The sequence below is a fragment of the Pantherophis guttatus genome, chromosome 1 (genome assembly GCF_059756535.1).
Source record: "Pantherophis guttatus breed Tessera chromosome 1, ASM5975653v1, whole genome shotgun sequence".
NCBI classification, from domain to species: Eukaryota; Metazoa; Chordata; class Lepidosauria; order Squamata; family Colubridae; genus Pantherophis; species Pantherophis guttatus.
In genome coordinates, this window is record NC_142063.1 from 197,255,198 (window position 1) to 197,274,492 (window position 19,295).

The 19,295-nt window shown below is 40.0% G+C and overlaps 2 protein-coding genes across 3 annotated transcripts in view; one reads left to right on the forward strand and one right to left on the reverse strand.

Annotated features, from left to right (window-relative positions):
* The window catches only part of NDUFAF5 (NADH:ubiquinone oxidoreductase complex assembly factor 5), a 35,995-nt gene extending 19,480 nt beyond the window's left edge, over positions 1-16,515 (reverse strand). Inside the window, exons 1-9 of the mRNA XM_034432398.3 lie at positions 16,195-16,515; positions 13,630-13,670; positions 11,757-11,820; positions 10,810-10,857; positions 10,612-10,715; positions 9,761-9,800; positions 7,182-7,379; positions 2,781-2,841; positions 970-1,053 (exon numbers count right to left, since the gene is read on the reverse strand). Coding sequence (XP_034288289.2) covers positions 970-1,053; positions 2,781-2,841; positions 7,182-7,379; positions 9,761-9,800; positions 10,612-10,715; positions 10,810-10,857; positions 11,757-11,820; positions 13,630-13,670; positions 16,195-16,443 — 889 coding nt within the window. The 5' untranslated portion in view covers positions 16,444-16,515. The remainder of the gene's footprint in view (positions 1-969; positions 1,054-2,780; positions 2,842-7,181; positions 7,380-9,760; positions 9,801-10,611; positions 10,716-10,809; positions 10,858-11,756; positions 11,821-13,629; positions 13,671-16,194) is intronic.
* ESF1 (ESF1 nucleolar pre-rRNA processing protein) overlaps positions 16,452-19,295 on the forward strand; it is a 44,166-nt gene continuing 41,322 nt past the window's right edge. Inside the window, exons 1-2 of one of the 2 annotated variants that reach the window (XM_034432396.3) lie at positions 16,452-16,542; positions 17,999-18,116. The gene's annotated coding sequence lies outside the window, so the exon portion shown is untranslated. The remainder of the gene's footprint in view (positions 16,543-17,998; positions 18,117-19,295) is intronic. The other variant, XM_034432395.3, reaches the window with a different exon arrangement.

Here is a 19,295-nt window from a genome sequence, read left to right on the forward strand (position 1 = left end):
ATGGTACATTCAATGGTGCTTAAAAATTTGTGAACCTTTTTGAATTTTCAATATTTTTGCATAAATGTGACTTAAAACCTGATTTGTTCACCACACAAGTCCTAAAGCTGATAAAACCCTATTAAACAAATGGGTCAAAAATGTTATATTTGCTCATTTATTTACAGGGAAATTATCCAAAGCTACATATTTGTGTGTGGTAAAAGAATGTGAGATGTTTTTACAGGTAGTCTTTAACTTACGACTGGTTTTTTAACGATGGTTTGAAGTCACGACAGCCTCAGGCAAAGTGACTTACAACCTGTCCTCCAAGTTATGACTGTTACACCAACCCATGGTCATGTGATTGCAATTTGGGCATTTGAGAACTGGCTTGCATGTACAACAGCTGCAACAAGTTATGATCACATGTTCATAATTTGCAATCTTCCCAGCCAGCTTCTGACAAGCAAACTTAATTGGGGAAGTTGGATTTGCAACCACATTAAAATGGTCGTAAAACCGTGTTCAGTCAGGTAGACTTGCTTAGAAACCACATTACTTAGTCATCAAAATTATGGTCTCCAATTGTGATCATAATTCAAGGACTGTATACCACCCAAAGAGGTACTCCAGCTACAGAAAGCAAACTTTTTCACAAACTTTTAAGCACCACAGAAAAGATGGTGGGACAGAAAATTGCATGAAATGAGCAAACTTGAAAATATAGAGTGACAAAATCTACCTCCATGTGATAAAGATGAGTTACTTCAGGGGTTCCCAACCTCCAGTCTGCGGCCTCGTGGTGGGCCGCAACCTGTTCAGAACTGAGTCATGGAGATGATGGGCGAGTGCGTGTGTGAGAAGCTGCCTTTGTGAAAATGGAGTGCGGGGACAAAACCATCCCTCTCCCTCCCCCTCCCTCACCACTTCTGCTGGTCCACCGAGAAAGGTTGGAGGCCGCTGTATTACTTAATAGAAAGCTCATACCCTTATATACTGCTGCAGCTGCCAACATGGTCGCTCTATGTATCATAGGTTTCCTGTTCCAACAGCAATTACTTTCTCCCATACCTAAAAACAGTTTTAGGCTTTAAAAGATACAGCACACACCATCAGTTGAATATTATTTCAGCAATATGAATAGGATCAGATGAGTGCAAATGTTTTAAAATAACACCAAAGATCTTATTTCTGCTTACTCAAAGACAAATTTATCCATCAACAATGAGGTTAACATGCAGGACTGCAGCCCCAGTAAGTAGTCTTTAGCCCAAAAATCTCCTTATAAATTTATATACACTAAGATTAATGAACCCAATGAAAATTGGGACCTATACAAAATAAAAAGTTAATATGATTTACCAGTAAACAATTTTCTATGAAAATGTCTTCAGAACACCTGCAGCATAAAACTTCCAATATATACATATACCTTCCTTCTACAACAGAACAATGCTTTATATGTCACCTGGGAGATAAACTCTGCTAAATTCAGTGGAATTTATTTCCAGCTAATTGTGCTTAAAAGTGCAACCGATGTTTCTCTTTAATGTACAGATTAATCAAGACAGTTACAACCCAGCTCGCAAAGCATTTCCTTTAACTATTTATGGGAAGAAAAGATGTAAGAATTCAGTGTAATTGAAAATTATTCTGGTGAATCAAGTCTAAGCAGAAATGTAAAACCTTTACTTGATGTATGGTGATAGCTCTGTTGTATTAATATATATATATATATATATATAGCTTAAGTGGAACCAGCAAATTGGCCTTCAACAAATCTATAATTTAGACCCACAAAATGCCTATTGGAATGTATGGGTCACTGCTACGGCTTATTTATTTAAAAAAATCACTCTGGCACACCCTAGGTCAGAGATGAGCATCTTTTGAGGGAAGGGACAGCATATAGCTTTTTTCAACTGTTTCTAGAGGAAGGAAGGGGGTGCTAACAGTGCCATGGTGTGGTGCTGCAGGGTACAACTTTTGGGGAGCATACATCAGGGGTGGGTTCTACTTACCTTTATTACCATTTTGCAATGGGGCCGTACGCGCATATGCAGAAGCTTTTGCACATGCACAGAAGCTTCCTGATAACATCGGGGGTCAGAGCCTCCCACCGGTTTTACTACCAGTTCTATAGAACTGGTCAGAACCGGGGGCAACCCACCACTGGCACACATGCAATGCTGTGATGCCTGGAGAAAAGAAGCAGGACTTATGTCCCAATGATGCTTTTGTCATCTGACACCCCCCCCGCCCCCTTCTCCTTTGCCGTCCCCCTCCAGATACGGCTACAGGGTGATTAGCAGGGAAAAAGGGAGTTGTGGCTTCTAAGAGATAAATTGTTACAATTATCATTTTTAAAACCCTCCCCAAACTTGGAGGATGTCCAAAAATAATACCTACCCCCAAATTTAACCACTTTACTATTAATCTCTTTGGCATAATTTCAGAATTTACCATTTATTTTAAAAATGTGAGCATAGCATATAGAGGTTTTTGTTTTTTTCTTTGAATAAGTTAAACACGATATGCAGAACTGTATACTATCAATCTTAACAGGATATGAAAAAGTAGACTGCAAGGGTAAATTACATTATGCATCTCTAAGTCCTGAAATGTATATTACTTCTATATTTATATACTTTTCATTAATTTCTCCTGAAAGAGTATATTCATTCTCATCAATATACTTCACAGTTCAATAATAAAGTAATAAGCCCTAATTTATTTCTCCAAATGAAGTCAAATCACTTTGGTAGCTCACTGTTTAAAAAAAAAAACCTGGAACTTGCCTTGTAGATCAGCCATAATTTCAAACATTCCTGGATAGTTAACTTGGATTTCATCTGAATCCTGGAAATAGTAAATAGATTTTTGACAATCCCCAGAACAAAACATATGAACTTTAAAAATGGGACCTTAGAAATAAATAAATGAGGTCAAATCCAATATTGCTAATTGAGTTTTTTCCATCCTACATACCGCTGCATATCATAAAATACTTTTTTAAAAATTGAACTGGAGAACCACCTATCAATAAAATACTAACATTGAACACTGACAGAAGAATAATCTGTTTGGATATGAAAAAAACTACAACAAACCTCACAAATGATAGTTTTACTCCAGGTTATATAGAAAGAGTAGTAGGCCAGCAAGCTAGTTAAACAGAAACCTGAGGCACTAGCTAGGAGAGAGACGCTGGTCTTATGTACCACGCTAAGCCTTATCATGGTTTGATTGGCTACTGTGATTTGTAAATCAAAGACTGGGATTTGGTGTTGTGTGTAAACTTGGACAACGTAGTTCATTTGACAAGCTATGGCTTATTGAAATGTGATGCTGCAATTCATCTCCTCCCCTGCTTTCTTTCATCCCCGAGATTGTAAAGTTAGGAGACTTCAACCCAACTTCCCCTCTGCTAGGGACTTGAAGCAGCTCAGGAGTTCATAACCACAAAAACAACTACAGGCCTGACCAACTTATTAAGAGACTGATGTACATGAAAGGTCACGGAATAGATCTAGTTTCTAATGTGTGCAGACACAAATTAATTGGAAAATATGGGGGGGGGGCGGGTTGTTTGTTAAATTTCACCACCTCTCACAGAGGATATTTTCTTATTATCATTTCAATTTGTATGCTGCCCAACTCCCAACAATTCTAGGCAATTACAATAAAGATGTTTTAAAAATATTTTGTGTGTTTATTTTAAAGGCAAACAAAACAACTACAGTTGCAAGAAAAAGTATGTGAAACCCTTGGGATTACGTGGAGTTTTGCATGAATTGGTCATAAAATGTGCTCTGAACTTCATCTAAGTCACAACAATAGAAAAACACAGTCTGCTTAAAATAATACTACACAAACATTAGATGTTGCCATGGTTTAATTGAACATAACATGTAAATATTCACAGTGCAGGGAGGAAAAAGTATGTGAACCTTTGGACTTAATAACTGGTTGACCCTCCTTTGGCAGCAATAACCTCAACCAAACGTTTCCTGTAGTTGCAGATCAGACCTGCACAACGATCTGGAGTAATTTTGGACCACTCCTCTTCACAAAACTGTTTCAGTGTAGCAATATTCTTGGGATGTCTGGTGTGAATCGCTCTCTTAAGGTCATGCCACAGCATTTCAATCGGGTTGAGGTCAGGACTCTGACTGGGCCACTCCAGAAGGCGTATTCTGTGCTGTTGAAGCCATTTTTTTTTGTTGAATTACTTGTATGCTTTGGGTCATTGTCCTGTTGCATCACCCATCCTCTTTGGAGCTTCAGTTGGTGGACAGATGGCCGTACGTTTTCCTGCAAAATGTCTTGATAAACTCTGGAATTCATTTTCCCATCAATGACAACAATCCGTCCAGGCCCTGAGGCAGCAAAGCAGCCCCAAATCATGATGCTCCCTCCGCCATGTTTTACAGTGGGGATGAGGCTTTGATGTTGGTGTGCTGTGCCTTTTTTTCTCCACACATAGTGTTGTGTGTTCTTCCCAAACAACTCAATTTTGGTTTCATCTGTCCACAGTGTATTTTGCCAGTAGTGCTGTGGAACATCCAGGTGCTCTTTTGCAAACTTCAAACGTGCTGCAATATTTTTTTTGGACAGCAATGGCTTTCTCCGTGGTGTCCTCCCATGTACTCCATTCTTGTTTAATGTTTTCCTTATTGTAGATGTGTCAACAAAAATGTTAGCATGTGCCAGAGATTTCTGTAGGTCTTTAGCTGACACTCTAGGATTCTTCTTTACCTCATGAAGCATTCTGCGCTGTGCTCTTGCAGTCATTTTTACAGGACGACCATGCCTAGGAAGAGTAGCAACAGTGCTAAACTTTCTCCATTTGTAGACAGTCTGTCTTACCGTGGACACATGAACATCAAGGCTTTTGGAGATACTTTTGTAACTCTTTCCAGCTTCATGCAAGTTAACAATTCTTGATCGTAGGTCTTCTGAGAACTCTTTTCTGCGAGGCATGGTTCACATCAGACAGTGCTTCTTGAAACCAGTAAACCCAAAACAGGTGTGTGTTTTCAAAGGGCAGGACAGCTGTCAGCAACACATCCAATATCATCACACTGATTGGAGTCAAGGTTGGCTCACTCCTGGCTCCAATTAGCTCTTGGAGAAGTCATTAGGCTAGGGGCTCACATACTTTTTCCTCCCTGCACTGTGAATTTACATGTTATTTACATGTTATGTTCAATTAAACCATGGCAACATCTAATGTTTGTGTAGTATTATTTCAGGCAGACTGTGTTTTTCTATTGTTGTGACTTAGATGAAGTTCAGAGCACATTTTATGACCAATTCATGCAAAACTCCACGTAATCCCAAGGGGTTCATATACTTTTTCTTGCAACTGTATACACAGTAAAGATGGCAAGGATGACAAAAAACAGATGGGAACAATTTGAAAACAAATCCACACAATGCAAAAGGGTGGTGTCACTCATCCTCACCAGTCAGATTACTCTCTGACTGCCATGGAATTTTACAGCATGATCCCACTTTCTCCAGTGGGGAAAGATGGGTCAGAGGTCATTTAGGGAATCTCCTAAGAGTCTGGTATGCAGTTTGATTATGATCATCCATTGGACCAATGGGTCATGTAGAGGGCTGGACTAAATTACACTCTCTGCCTGGAGATCCACTGTAGTTTCTTGTTTTACTGAGGAGATGAGAGATATGAAGTGATTGAGAAGATACCTGAACACAGCTGGAAGGCCTATCTCATCTCTGATTGGACACTGATATAAGCTCATGTTTCGCAGCAAAACCAAAATATGTTGCCATCCTACTGCTATCCAGCAACTTGTTCCTTTCTCAAGAATGTTTGACAAGACTGGCACCTGAAGGGTTGTTGTGAAGAATCAGCATTAAAACTGCTTAGATTTAATAGGAGCTAGACTTCATCTGGACTAACACAATGAAAAGTTGTGGGATGTCATCTTGTGATCTGGAATCATTATGGATTTGTGAGTTCCAAGGAAGTAGATAGAACCCTCTGCAGTGCCAGTCTCACCACTTCTTATCTGTTCCTGATAACTGGCTAAGGTTTCCTGTAAGATAGCGGGAAGTTGGATTGAAGCAATAATAAGTCCTTCCTTGAGGGAAGGATTGTTTTCCTCATCTCTGAAAAAGTCTGTAGTGTGCCATCGACTTAATAAACATTTATTCCAGTCAACTATTTTGGTCTTTAGATCCATCCCCAACCTTTCTTTTTAAAGAAATGTTGTGGGGGGGAAAAACATGCTTCTACACAGCCTTAGAGGAAACAGATTATTTAGATCCTTGACAGTCTGGTGTCAGGTCAGGATACACCACAGAAATTGTATTGACCATGCTTGGTGGTGTCTGAGGTTGGGGAAGCACAATCCTCATTGATTTCTTTTGGTACCATTGATCATACTGGAATATCCCTGAATGACTGGAAAGGGGGGCATTCAACTACTTTGGTTAAATGAACAGGATAGGGAAACTTGAACAATCTGAGACTTCGAAGTCCTTCTGCTAAAATCCAGGAGACTTCAGCAGGTAAAAGCTCTTCTCCCTCAGATCTAGATCCATGGAGAAGCCTATCAGAGATCCACACTGAGGTTCAGCCAAATCTCTATAGATCAATTGCCAAAGTTAAGTACAGGTAGTCCTCGATTTAGAACAGTTCATTTAGTGACTGTTCAAAGTTACAACGTCATTGAAAAAAGTGACTACTGAAGTCACTTTTTACACTTTCACATTTCACACTTACGACTGTTGCAGCATCCTCACAGTCATGTGATCAAAATTCAGATTCTTGGCAACTGTCATATTTAAAACAGTTGCAATGTCCCAGGGGATCATGTGATCAGTTTTTGTTACTTTCTGACAAACAAAATTAACGGGGAAGCCAGATACACTTAACATAACCATGTTATGTAATAACCATGTAATAACCATGTTATTAACAACTGAAGTGATTCACTTAACAAGTATGGCAAGAAATATCGTAAAATGGGATAAAATTCACTTAACAAATGTCTTATTTAATATCAGAAATTTTGGGCTCAATTATGGTCTGGTTCCTATGTTTGCTTGGCATAAGGCATACACTACAACTTAAAAGATTTCTTTCAGTCAAAGCAAGATAACAAGTAGTGATTAACATCTGTTGTAGTTTTCTGGAATGTTCCTTTCTTGTAATGGATAATTACCACTGTCAGTGTGTTGAAGCCAGCTCTTCCCAGTAGATGTCCTAGATCACTCACAGCTGTAAAAGGAGACACATGTGGAGAAAATCCACCTTCTCTTTCTAGTTCTGCTAGTTGCAAAGAGCAGCGAAGCTCAAAGAGTGTGTCACCCCCAAACATAGAACCAATAAATACTCCATCAGGTTTAAGGACTCGGTGCACCTAAAATAAATCATAATTAAACTAGGCATTAATAAAGCTCTAATGTAGCTCTAATACCTACATTTTGATGGTAAGGTCTTACTTCAGAGTAAACACCACCAATCTCATGGTAATGCAGCATGCCACTGAAAGTCACTGTACAATGCTTGGACCTACTTCATTCTTAAATTCCACAAAATCTCATTGGACATGTAACACAAGAAATATTTAACTAATGCATTTGCAGAAATTAGTAGAATTGGAATGGGCCATCCAGTTTGATCTAGGGATCCAAATTAATATATCTCAATTGTTATGAAAAGTATTATATGAGATAAGTTCATCAATGAATTGCCCCCAAACATCTGGATCAATATTCTAATTCAGAAATGAGCAATCTTTTTGGCTCTGAAAATTATATGTAGAAGCAGCTACAAGTCAGGGCTATATACTGTATCAATAATATACCCACACATCAGGGGTGAAATCCAGCAGGTTCTGACAGGTTCTGGAGAACCGGTAGTGGAAATTTTGAACTGTTCAGAGAACTGGCAGCGGATATTTTGAGTAGTTCGGAGAACTGGCAAATACCACCTCTGACTGGTCCCAGAGTGGGGTGGGAATGGAGATTTTGCAATATCCTTCCCCCAGGAGTGGGAAGGGAGTGGGGATTTTGCAGTATTCTTCCCCTGGAGTGGAGTGGGAATGGAGATTTTGCAGTATCCTTCCTCTGCCATGCCCACCAGCCACGCCACGCCACACTCACCAAGCCACGCCCACAGAACCAGTAGTAAAAAAATTTGGATTTCACCACTGCCACACATGTATATGCATGCAAAAAGAGGTGTCCCCCAAATCAGACAGCAGACTCCTTTTCAAATGAGAAATAAATATCTGGGTGGGACTCCTGGCAGAAAAGCTTTTAACTTTTGTATCCAATGATCTCACTTCAGCCAAGGGTTTCTAGTAGCAACAGTACTTAGACTTATATACTGCTCCACAATGTTTTACAACAGCCTCTGAGCGGTTTGTAACATCACCTTATTGCCCCCAACAATCAGAGTCCTCATTTTACTGACCCTGGAAGGATGGAAAGCTGAGTCAACCTTGAGCTGGTCAGGATCGAACTCTTGGCAGTAGGCAGAGTCAGCCTGCAATACTGTATTCTAACCAGTGCGCCACCAAAGCTCCAATGTTATTATTCACAGGGAAAAAGCACAAACCTTGAGACAGGATGGGAGAGTAAGAAAGGAGTAAAAAAAAATTGCACTTCTGTTGTTGTTGTTGTTGCTGCTGCTAGTAGCTGTCAGAAGAGCACTCTTTTCCTTCCCATCTGGTAATCAATTGGTAGCAAAGAAAAGAATGTGGGCCATCTGGGTTGTATAGAGTGACTATGGTTACATGTGGGTTATGGATTACCGAATTCTGCCCTGAACTTTATCCACTTTGCTGTATTAACTGTGAGCAGGTGAGGGCATTACAGGTAGACTGACTTTGCAGGTAGTCCTTGACTTATGACTGTTTGTTTGAAATGACAACCTTGAAAAAGTCACCTACAAACTGTCCTTGAAGTTACAACTGTCATACTACACCTGTGGACATGTGATTGCAATTTGGATGCTTGACAACCGGCTTACATTTCTGATGGTTGTAGTGTCTTGTGATCATGTAACTATAATTTGCAACCTTTCCAGTCGGATCCAACAAGCAAATTCAATTAGGGAAGCCGGATTCGCTTAATGATTCACTTAGCAACCATGTGATTCACTTAACAATTGCGGTGATTTGCTTAACAACCAGGGAAAAATGGTTGTAAAATCAAATCTGAACACATGATTACTTGCTTAACGACTGCATTGCTTAGTAACTGAAATTCCAGTCCCAATTGTAGTTGTAAGTCAAGGACTACGTGTATAGAAAGTAAGATCTGTATCAAAATAATATAGGTCAACCTGATTTCTGTTGGAAATACGCACAAGGAGGCTACTTATTCCACCCCTTTCTGTTTTTCTTTGCTTCTGTCAACTCGCACTCAATGTATCATTATTGAGTGAATAGCATAATCAGCTATTAGCCATACACAATTCTTGCTGAGTTTAGGAAGCTTGCTTTGACAATTTTGTTGTTGCTTTAGGAATACACTGATGTAGTTTCCTTGGTAACTGTAAGGATGTAGCTTATTACTGCCACCTTCTGGGATGTCATTTCAACCTCTCAGTCTAGTCCCCAGACTTCTTGTCCCTCTCTCATCATAGAATTAACTGGGCCTGAACCAGCTTAGCTTCTGAGCCCAAGCAAGGTCAGTCAGGAGCTGCCATCTACCTGCTAAAACGATCGTTAAGATGAAGTGTTATTGTCTCCATTATATCAATAGGTTATAGGAAGGGGACAGATGTACTTACTTCATGCAAGGCTTTGGGAAGATCATTGACCCAATGCAAACTAAAAAGTAAATACAATAGAAAGCAAGTTAATAAAAGGCAAAAAAAACCACTATCTCACCAGTGTAAATTTTAGATGGCAAACTCAGACTGGCATATTGGCACAAGAAAAATATACCACATGAGAGCTGCATTTACATAATATACCAAGAGAATGACCTTAAGTAACATAAACACACATGGCATCATTTCTGATGTGCATTTCACCCGAAATTTCAGTTTCACTGTATTGTGCAAATTCAAAACAGACCCCATCTTGGATCCCTTTAACTTAAATGCATAGTGATGTAGAGACTAGTATTCAAACTTTCCTCATTTTTTACTGCAGATAACACGCCACACTTCCTAAAACAGTGTTCTGGAAAGGCTGCAGGAGTACATGTAATAGTCAATTTTCTTTATATTAATCTTCTGGCCTCTCAATTATAAATTACACTCGTCAAGCTTGTTCTTGTAGCAGGCCAGATATTGTAGAAGGGAGGCTGAGCCGAAGGGAGGGGTCAAACACGTCATCAGTCATGAGTCCCTGCGCCCCCACAAGAGATCTAAGTTCAACCTACCTTGAATTCCTTAACTCCCGCTTATTTCCTTTGACCACTAATAGTTCAGATTTTTGTTGAGGGCTTAAGCTTGCAATTAATCTTTATACTCATTTGAACTGCCTGAATCTCTTGATTTTCTCGGTGCTTGACAGATATTATACTAACACACAAAACTGCAACCTCAGGAACAGTTTTAGAACCTAAAGCTCCCAATTACAAAAATCACTATTCTCATTATAAATGGTCTACTTTAATTCAATTGTTAATTACCTCAGACTGCTGACAATAAGGTTAAATGTGTTTTCTTTGAAAGGAAGAAATTCTTCATCCGCTATGATATTGACTCTTGGTATTTCTGAATCTATTGTGTTCTTCTAAATCGGATTAGAAGAAAAATAATTTAGGTTACGAAAATTCAACTTTTCCGTAGCATGAGTTAATATCTGATAAACAGCATGCAAATCTTACCAGAGCATTTTCAGCGACATCTGATTGAAAAAGCCTTTCAACAACATCCTGAGAGAAAAATAGGTGATAAATAATTTACAGTTATTTTATTGATTTTATTTAGGAAACTTAGTTAAGTTTGTTTGACTAGCCAGAAGAAAAATAAGAGTACTGTGTTGTATGTGATAAGGCTGTTTCTTCGCTAAAGGATAATATTGTATATATGTGCCATTAAACTATTTATTTGCATTCGTTATTTTGTTAAAATAATACTTCTGAAACATTGCATTTTAAATAATTGATCTATGGAACTATAGTCACTCGTCTAAAACTACCTAAAAACATTTTAGAAAAGCAGGTATTTGGGGAATCAAAACATGCTCAAAACTACAGACCTCTATTTTTTTATCTGAGAAAGCCATTTTAATTAGCTGAAAGAGGCTTCTGATCAGACACAGAAAAGAAAACACTATTAGGATTCTCTGCCCACCCCAGAAAACCCCACGTATTGTAAGTAATGATAAGTAATTCCAATCTTCTGCATAATTACTTAAAAATCCAATTGAACTAATGAGGCTTACTTCTTTGTGACCATACAGTATATCAAAAAGCTGAGACTATAAGACACAAACTGATTAAACAGGAGTGACATTTGTTACATCTTATTTTGAGCATGCAACAAATTGCTTAGTTCAGTTGTCTGATTCAAATTGACAAGGTTAGGGAGGTTCCCACAACATATTAAGTCCTAATGTGATCTGTCTAGCTGCAGTTTCATGCGTTGTAGAAACCCAAGCATTCTGGTTTTTAACCCATGGTTTATTATTTTGATGTATTGTGTAAATCAGCCAAATGTGATTTCAATAGAAGAGAATATTGTTATTTATTAAGTAATCCACAATCTAACAGGTTGTACTGTATGAATAAAACCAAACTGCAAAAAAAAAAAAAAAAAAAGCACCTAATACCTTGTTTAAATGCTGAGCAATGTAGCTTCGCCCACACCCAAGGTCCAAGGCAAGGGGAAATGTCCTTAAGAATGAAAAATAGAATAGGATTAAGGTGCAAAATTGCAAATCAATCATCTACTTTAACCTAAATTTCAAAGATGTATTGCCTCATTGAAGAGGGCTGATATACAGCTTAATCTGATAGCTGCAGCAAATGGAAAACAGAATGCTTCTTTCACTGCAGAGAACCTTTCTCCTTTTAGGATTATTACAAGGTTTTAAATTCTCTCTAAAACTATATTAAGCATATTTTAGGGCTTATACTATGGTTCTGTTTCCTGGTTGAAAAGTGTGAGAATATTTCCCACATTTGGGTTACTGCGATTGGTGAAGATTTCCAGAATCCCAAAACCAGGTATGGTATGCAACGGGAGGTTTCAGATTTGCCCAGTTTTGTTCGATATGCAGAGTGAGAACAATGAGTAGTATTTACAGTGAGATCTGAGCTTCATGTAAGTCAGGGGTCAGCAACCTTAAACACTCAAAGAACCACAAAGGTCCTAACCGGAAGCCCCCCATTCAATTCTGGAGCCAACCAGAAGTCTGGTTCCTCCACGATATAGTCTCCTCCTAGCGCGGCGTCATTTTTTCCTCTGCCGACCGGGAGCTGCAACAGAGGGATGAAAGAGCCACATGCAGCTCCAGAGACACAGGTTGCCAACCCCTGATCTAAGTTGTATGAATAGACAGAGATTCCAATTAAATAGAAACACGGACAGAAGTGTATTTTGTCATATCTCCACTCAACAACCTGAGCCAGCACTATTTTTATAGGAAAGGGGATGTGAGGTTTTAATGACTTCAATCAAACATGCCAACATGGTTTTACAGTTCTTTTCAGCTTCATGAGCATCAAAACGTTTTTTTGGTGGATTAGATCTCTTTTGATGGGGTCATGATTCACTTCTACAATCCTGTGTTAAGAAGACCATGTTCTTGGAGTGGTAAGCAAAGTGTGTAAATGTATAAAAAAAGGGCCTCAAATCCACATCTGGTTGACTCAACTGAGTCAAATGAGGTGATTATTCTAGAATTTCACATAATTTTAAAACATTGCCTCAGTATTTACAATACAGGCTTGAGACAGTGCATGTTTGTGCTGTATGCTGTTTGTTTAATCAGAATCTTTTTATTTTACAGACAGCTCTGATTGCGCTATAGGTCACAATATTTCAAGATTATAGATAATACTAAAGAGTTCATAATTTTTTTTCTCCTGTTCCCATATTCGCAAATAGATCTGTCTCAGTGGTGGGTTTCAAATTCTTTTACTACCGGTTCTGTGGGTGTGGCTTAGTGGGTGTGGCATGGCTTAGTGGGTGTGGCATGGCTTAGTGGGCGTGGCAGGGGAAGGATACTGTAAAATCTCCATTTCCACCCCACTCCAGGGGAACGTTACTGTAAAATCCCCATTTCCTCCCGATTAGCTGGGACTTGGAAGGCAGTGAGTAAATGGGGCCAGGGCCAGTCAGAATTTTTACTACCGGTTCTCCGATCTACTCAAAATTTCCACTACCAGTTCTCCAGAACTGGTCAGAACCTGTTGAAACCCACCTCTGATCTGTCTACCATTTAAGGGGCGGGGCTTTAAGGTAGGTAAGGGATATCTGACCAGGCTTCTGTTCGGAAAAAGACAGAGCAACCTAGTCACATCTGCTTCATAGATCAGAATGCCATTGTCCTCATTTTTCAATACTGACAAGATAAAATGTAAAGAAATTCAAGTAACAAACTAAATAGAATAATTTTACATTATACATATAAATAAAATTTATATTATACAGACAAGTCACCTCATTTTGTAGAGAAAAAACACAAGGTAAAATCTTACTTGGCTATGTCAAACACACGATCGGCCATCCTACCACCAACCTAGCATGCAGAAAAAAAATATCTATTAGAAGATAGACACTGCCACTGATAGAGGCTTTCAAGAGGAGACTGGACAGCCGTTTGTAGGTATAGCTCTTCTGCTCGAGTAGAGAGTGGGACTAGATGACCTCTGAGGTCCCTTCCAATTTTGTTATTCTATATTCTGTATTCTAGTTTTGCTATATTTTTGCAATATTTGGCATAGGATTTGGGGAAAATGTTGAAACTATTACAGAGGTCCCACTTTGGGCCAAGTCACAGCATTAGTGCTACTAGAAGTACACTGTAATAATCCAGATGACCATTAGAGCTAATATTTTCTATTCTTTGCTGCCATCATGTGGTCTAAAAAAGGTTTGCATCCTAGTTCTGATAAATCTAATAATGGAAATGGTCCATAGTATAGTGCAGTTGTGGCAAATCTTTTTGCCGTCGTGTGCCAAAAGCGGGGGAAGTTCAAGGGGGTTGCATGCGTGCGTGCCTATACTCATAATGCAATGCCCCCTGCAGCCCGTGCATGCACGCAGAATCCCCCCACCCCCCACATCCTGTTTTGGGCCTAGCAGGCCTCCCTCAAGCCTCTGGAGGCCAGAAACGACCCATTTCCGGACTTCCGTTAGGCCCGTTATTTGCCCTCCCCAGACTCCAGAAGCTTTCCTGGAGTCTGGGAGGGCGAAAACGGCCTCCCCATGTCCTCCAGAGGTCCTCCAGAGGCCAGAAATGGGCCATTTCCGGACTTCTGGGAGGCCTGTTTTTCACCCTCCCAGAGCCTCCGTGTGAGCCCTGTACTTATCTGGCATCCAAAACGGGCCGCATGGAGACTCCTGGTAGGGGAGGGGTTGGACCAGCCAAAAATCAGCTGGCCAGTGCGCGTGCATGCGCATTGGAGGTGACCTAGGGCAATGGCTCATGTGCCCTGAGAGATGCTCCGTGTGCCACCTGCGGCATGCGTGCCGTAGGTTCGCCATCATGGGTATAGTGGTACCTTGGTACTCAATTGCTTTGAAACTAATCAAATTTGGTACTCAATGCATTTTGAAACTAAAATTTTCTTTTAGTACTCTTCATTTTTTTGGTATTCAACACACAAGCTAGAACTTGTCAGTGTCGGCTACCTTGAGACTCACTACATTATTCCTTATGGGAAAAAATTGTTTGGTACTCATAGTTTTTGGTTCTCACCGTGGCTCCCAGAACTAATTAACGATGTGTATTAAGGTACCACTGCACTTACTATGTTGCATGAATTCACATCAGCAGTTTTGTTAAATTGTAAATCATGAATTTAGTTTTAATGCAATGTGTGAATAATCGGACTGCAATTTACTCAACAACATATCAAGGATGAACAAATTGTGGCATCTAATCAAATAAATCACCATTTATAAACATTTTTGGTATCAGTTTATTAATTTTAAGGTATCTTTTGTTTTTTTGTGGCATTGTGTGTTTTTTAGTGTCATCAATACTTTGAGTTAGTGTTGACTCATGGCAATTGCCTGTAGTTTTTTTGGCAAGGCTTTTCAGAAGTGGTTTGCCTTTGCCTCTGTCCTGGGGCTAAGCGTCCCAAGGTTAGCCAGCTGGCCTTGTTTCTAAGACAGCAATAGAAATCAAAGTCCCCAGGTTTCTAGCCTGGCGCCTTAACCAACTGTAAGTAATTCTTGCTTTACATCTACAATGGGGACCAGTCTCTCTGTTGCTAAGCAAAGCCGGTGAGTTGTGCCCAATTTTACTATTTTGCCTTGATTGTTAAATGAATCATAAATACACGGCAAGCTCCTGCCAAGCTCCTGAATTTTAATCACATGACTTTGGGAATGGTGATATGGTCATCTCATCTACCACTTTTTTCAATGCCTTTGTAACTTTGAATGGTCACTAAACAAATGCTTGTAAGTCAAGGACTACCTGTTTAGGACACTGCCTGCTTTTTTTCTTCTTCTTCATTTTAAGGTTACACAAAACTAAAGAGTTGCTTTTGTAGATCAAAAGTGTTGACATCTCCTGTACATCTCAATCACCAAAGGAAGGTCAAAATCAAAACGACCTTCAATCTAACCCCAGCAATTTACTTACTTAACTCTATGGGGGTAATTAACCAAGACAGAGAATTGGTATTCAAAATGTTCAAAAATGTCCCAAACTAAATCGACAATGTCAGAATAGTCAAGACAAGTATATACAGACAAAAAAAAAATGGCTAAAAGACAATGCGAAATGAAAATAGGCTAAGAGGTTTGCTCAGGCTCCACATATATCTCCAGCAATGTATCATCATATAAGGTTTTGAAGACATGTCTTTCATTACAATATAATGTATTCTTTACTGCCAGAAGGATCTTAACAATATTGGATGGTTTTTTTTAAAAAAGGCACAGGATGCAATCTCGGCAATACAATACAATGCAACAGAGACTAGATTGTTTGGGACTTTTCTGTAACAACAGAACCGTAAAGTATTTTCAATACTTTCCAAGCAAGAATAATGAGAGCCCTGTCCTCTCCTTCGCCCCTTCGCCTCTACCTCTTCCCGCAGGTACTCGCAGCGCTCCGCGTGAGGCTGCCCGGCTGCCCAATTCTTTTGCTTCCTCTTCATCTGCCGGTCGAAAGGGCTGAGGGCTCCAGGGCCCGTGGCGGGACGGGATCCCAGAGCCGCGGGCGCCGAAGGGGCGAAGCGGCGGCGGAACCAGAGCCCGCCTGGTGTGCCTCCTCTCGCCGTGGCTGACTGCAGACGGCAAAGGCACGACGCCCGCAGAAACGCCTTCGCTTCCATTGCTCCGCCGGCGCCAGCTTTGCAAAGACTGCTAGAGCTAGAAAAGAGAGAGCAACAAACGCCTGCCGGGTTCGCAATATCCGCCTGCGTCGGGCTCAGGTCACTTCTGCACGCTTAGCTTGGAAGGTAGAGGGGGCGGGCAAAGCTATTTGAAATGAATGGGAGGAGAGGGTTGATCATTCATACTGCATATTTCAGTAGCGGAAACAGTCGTGTTTGTTTGTTTTTTTAAATATATCTGAAAGGGAAGTTTCTTAACTTAGGGGGCTGGACTAGAAGACCTCCAAGGACCCTTCCAGCTTATTCTATTCTATTCTAAAAGTAAAGATAGACCCAGTTTGAATTGCTTGAAAAGGAGAGTTGGGGAAAGCATAATAAACCCTCACTCCTGAACGCACCCCACCAGCTTCTTTTTATGGCTTTAGGCTATTTCAGTCCACTGTGATGATCCTTTGAAAAGTAGAGAGAGGCTAAAATCAATGCACTTGAATAGAAGTTGGCGCAAAATTGCTATGTCGTGTACAAGCTTTCTTGACTCAGCAAGTGGATTAAAATTCGGAAAGGACGAGAAGCAATTGGGGAGAAAAAAGCAGTAAGTGTCTGTATCAGTTACAGACAGGGTTTATCTAAAGTTTAGGGTTTACATTCTAAACCATTATGTGCAAAACCAACCGATTGGTTTATTCAATAAACCATAAACAAGGGTTTAGTATGAAGTGTGAAATCAATCCTAGCCTGCTTTTGCAGGACACCCAGAACCACCCAACTAACCTTCCCTCTGGCTTCTGGAAAGAATATTAGTTTGCAATTTCTGCTGACTTGCATCCTAAGGAAATAATACAAATAACAGAATAACATTAAAAACGACTTAGAATATTATTTACACATTTAATGCATCTCAGCTATTGAACAAAGCCAATTGCTAGGATTCAGCAACAGCCTGAAATATAAACAGTTCTCATCGGCTCTGTTTACATGACATATTGAGCTTCAAGTTACCCAATCACAATTTATAGAGGCATGCAAATTCAGTGTAAGAAAACTAAGTTGTGATTGCCTAAGGCTTCTCTTTCAGCCTCATTGTAGTTAAAATATTGGAGCGCTGCATCTCTGAGCTCCAACCTGAATGGTGAAATGCACTACAGTGTTATTGTAAATTGTATCTCTGTGTCCCCCCGTTGTTATACAGGGACAGGAACCAAATTATAATTGCATTTCTAAGTCTTTTTCTGCTCCAGCATTCAATGCATAGATGACAGTGCTGGTCTATGCTGAAGGATAAATTACAACCATGAACCAATGCTTCATGGATCTGTGTTATAAAAACAAAAACGATTGAGGGGTTGAGGAAGTTGATTATAATCCAGATTTTTAAAACGACCCAAAATAGTAGGGACTGAAATTTCCTCTAATGTAGTTCTTTGAAATAATCAAAACATATTCGGTTTAATGGCTTCCAGTGAAGCAGTGCTTCCTCTTTTTTTTTCTCCTCCCCCCCCCCGCCTCCAAACCTGCGGTACCTTTACGAAGTTAAGGTAATTTTGTCTCTTTCCAGTCGCCGTAGGAAATGACGTAAATTCTCTGCGCACGGAAGTCGTTTCGATCCGTGCGATCAACGCGGGGTCCGTACAGGCGAGTGGATATATTGGTAGACCAGCGCGATTGACACGTAAGTAAGTGTGATTTTTACCGGGAGGCGTTACGGGGTTGTGAAATTCACGCGTGGGTGTTTTCTTTCCTTCTCTGTTGTCTCGTGGTATAGATACTGGGACCTTGGTTTTCATTTCCCTTCGCGTTGCACGTTGTTGATCTTTGTTAAGTGAACTGTGGGTTCAACTCTTGATTCCCGCAATATGATAAATTAAAATGGAATAGCTGCTGCGTTGTTACTTTCTCCATTAAAATACACTAGTACCTGTTATTTCCATGCATGGTATATTGGTTATACCATGCCTTCAAAGCTCAGTCCTAAGATTTATTGCTTGGTTTTTGGCTAGTGTTTTAAGTCCTGCCCATCCCACTATATCTGTGGAAAGTAATATGAGAAAGGATCATACATATAGTTTAATGATAAGGCTTGATCTTCTAATTAAAGGATGTAAGTGTAACATATGCATTGATAAATGCATAGCACATTTATTCAAGTCTGTTAGGTTTGATATACATATAAATGGAACCAAAACAACTTGAAATCTTTTTCAGTGTTATTTCAATTTATCGGCCTCAACATAAGTGGACTACCTAATTCAGGGGTGAAATTGAGCAGGTTCTGACAGGCTCTGGAGAACCGGTAGCGAAAATTTTTAATAGTTTGGAGAACCGGCAAATATCATCTCTGGCTGGCCCCAGAGTGGGAATGGAGATTTTGCAATATCTTTCCCCCAGGAGTGGGGAGGGAATGGGGACTTTGCAGTATCCTTCCCCTGCCACGCCCACCAAGCGATGCCACACCCACCAAGCCACGCCCACAGAACTGGTAGTAAAAAAATTTGAATTCCACCACTGTACCTAATGTTATCCTTAATTGGCCTAAAAATGTTGGATGGCACTTAAGGGCGACATACAGTTCCTCATAGGGCCTGGATGCTGAATTTATTGCATTCCTAATTTAAAGCATCACAGATATCAGCTCTTTGAGGATGTTTATGTAAAAATTTGTTTGGCTGCATTTATTAATGAAATGTTTTACATCTATTGCATATTTGTAACATAATGTCACACTAATTTGAACTGTTTAGAAGAGGGCTGTCAAACTCATGTCACAGCAGCATCACGTGACGTATTGGGATTTCCCCCCCTTCTCTAAACCGGGTGTGGGCGTGGCAAGCGTGTGATGCATCTGACCTGCGAGC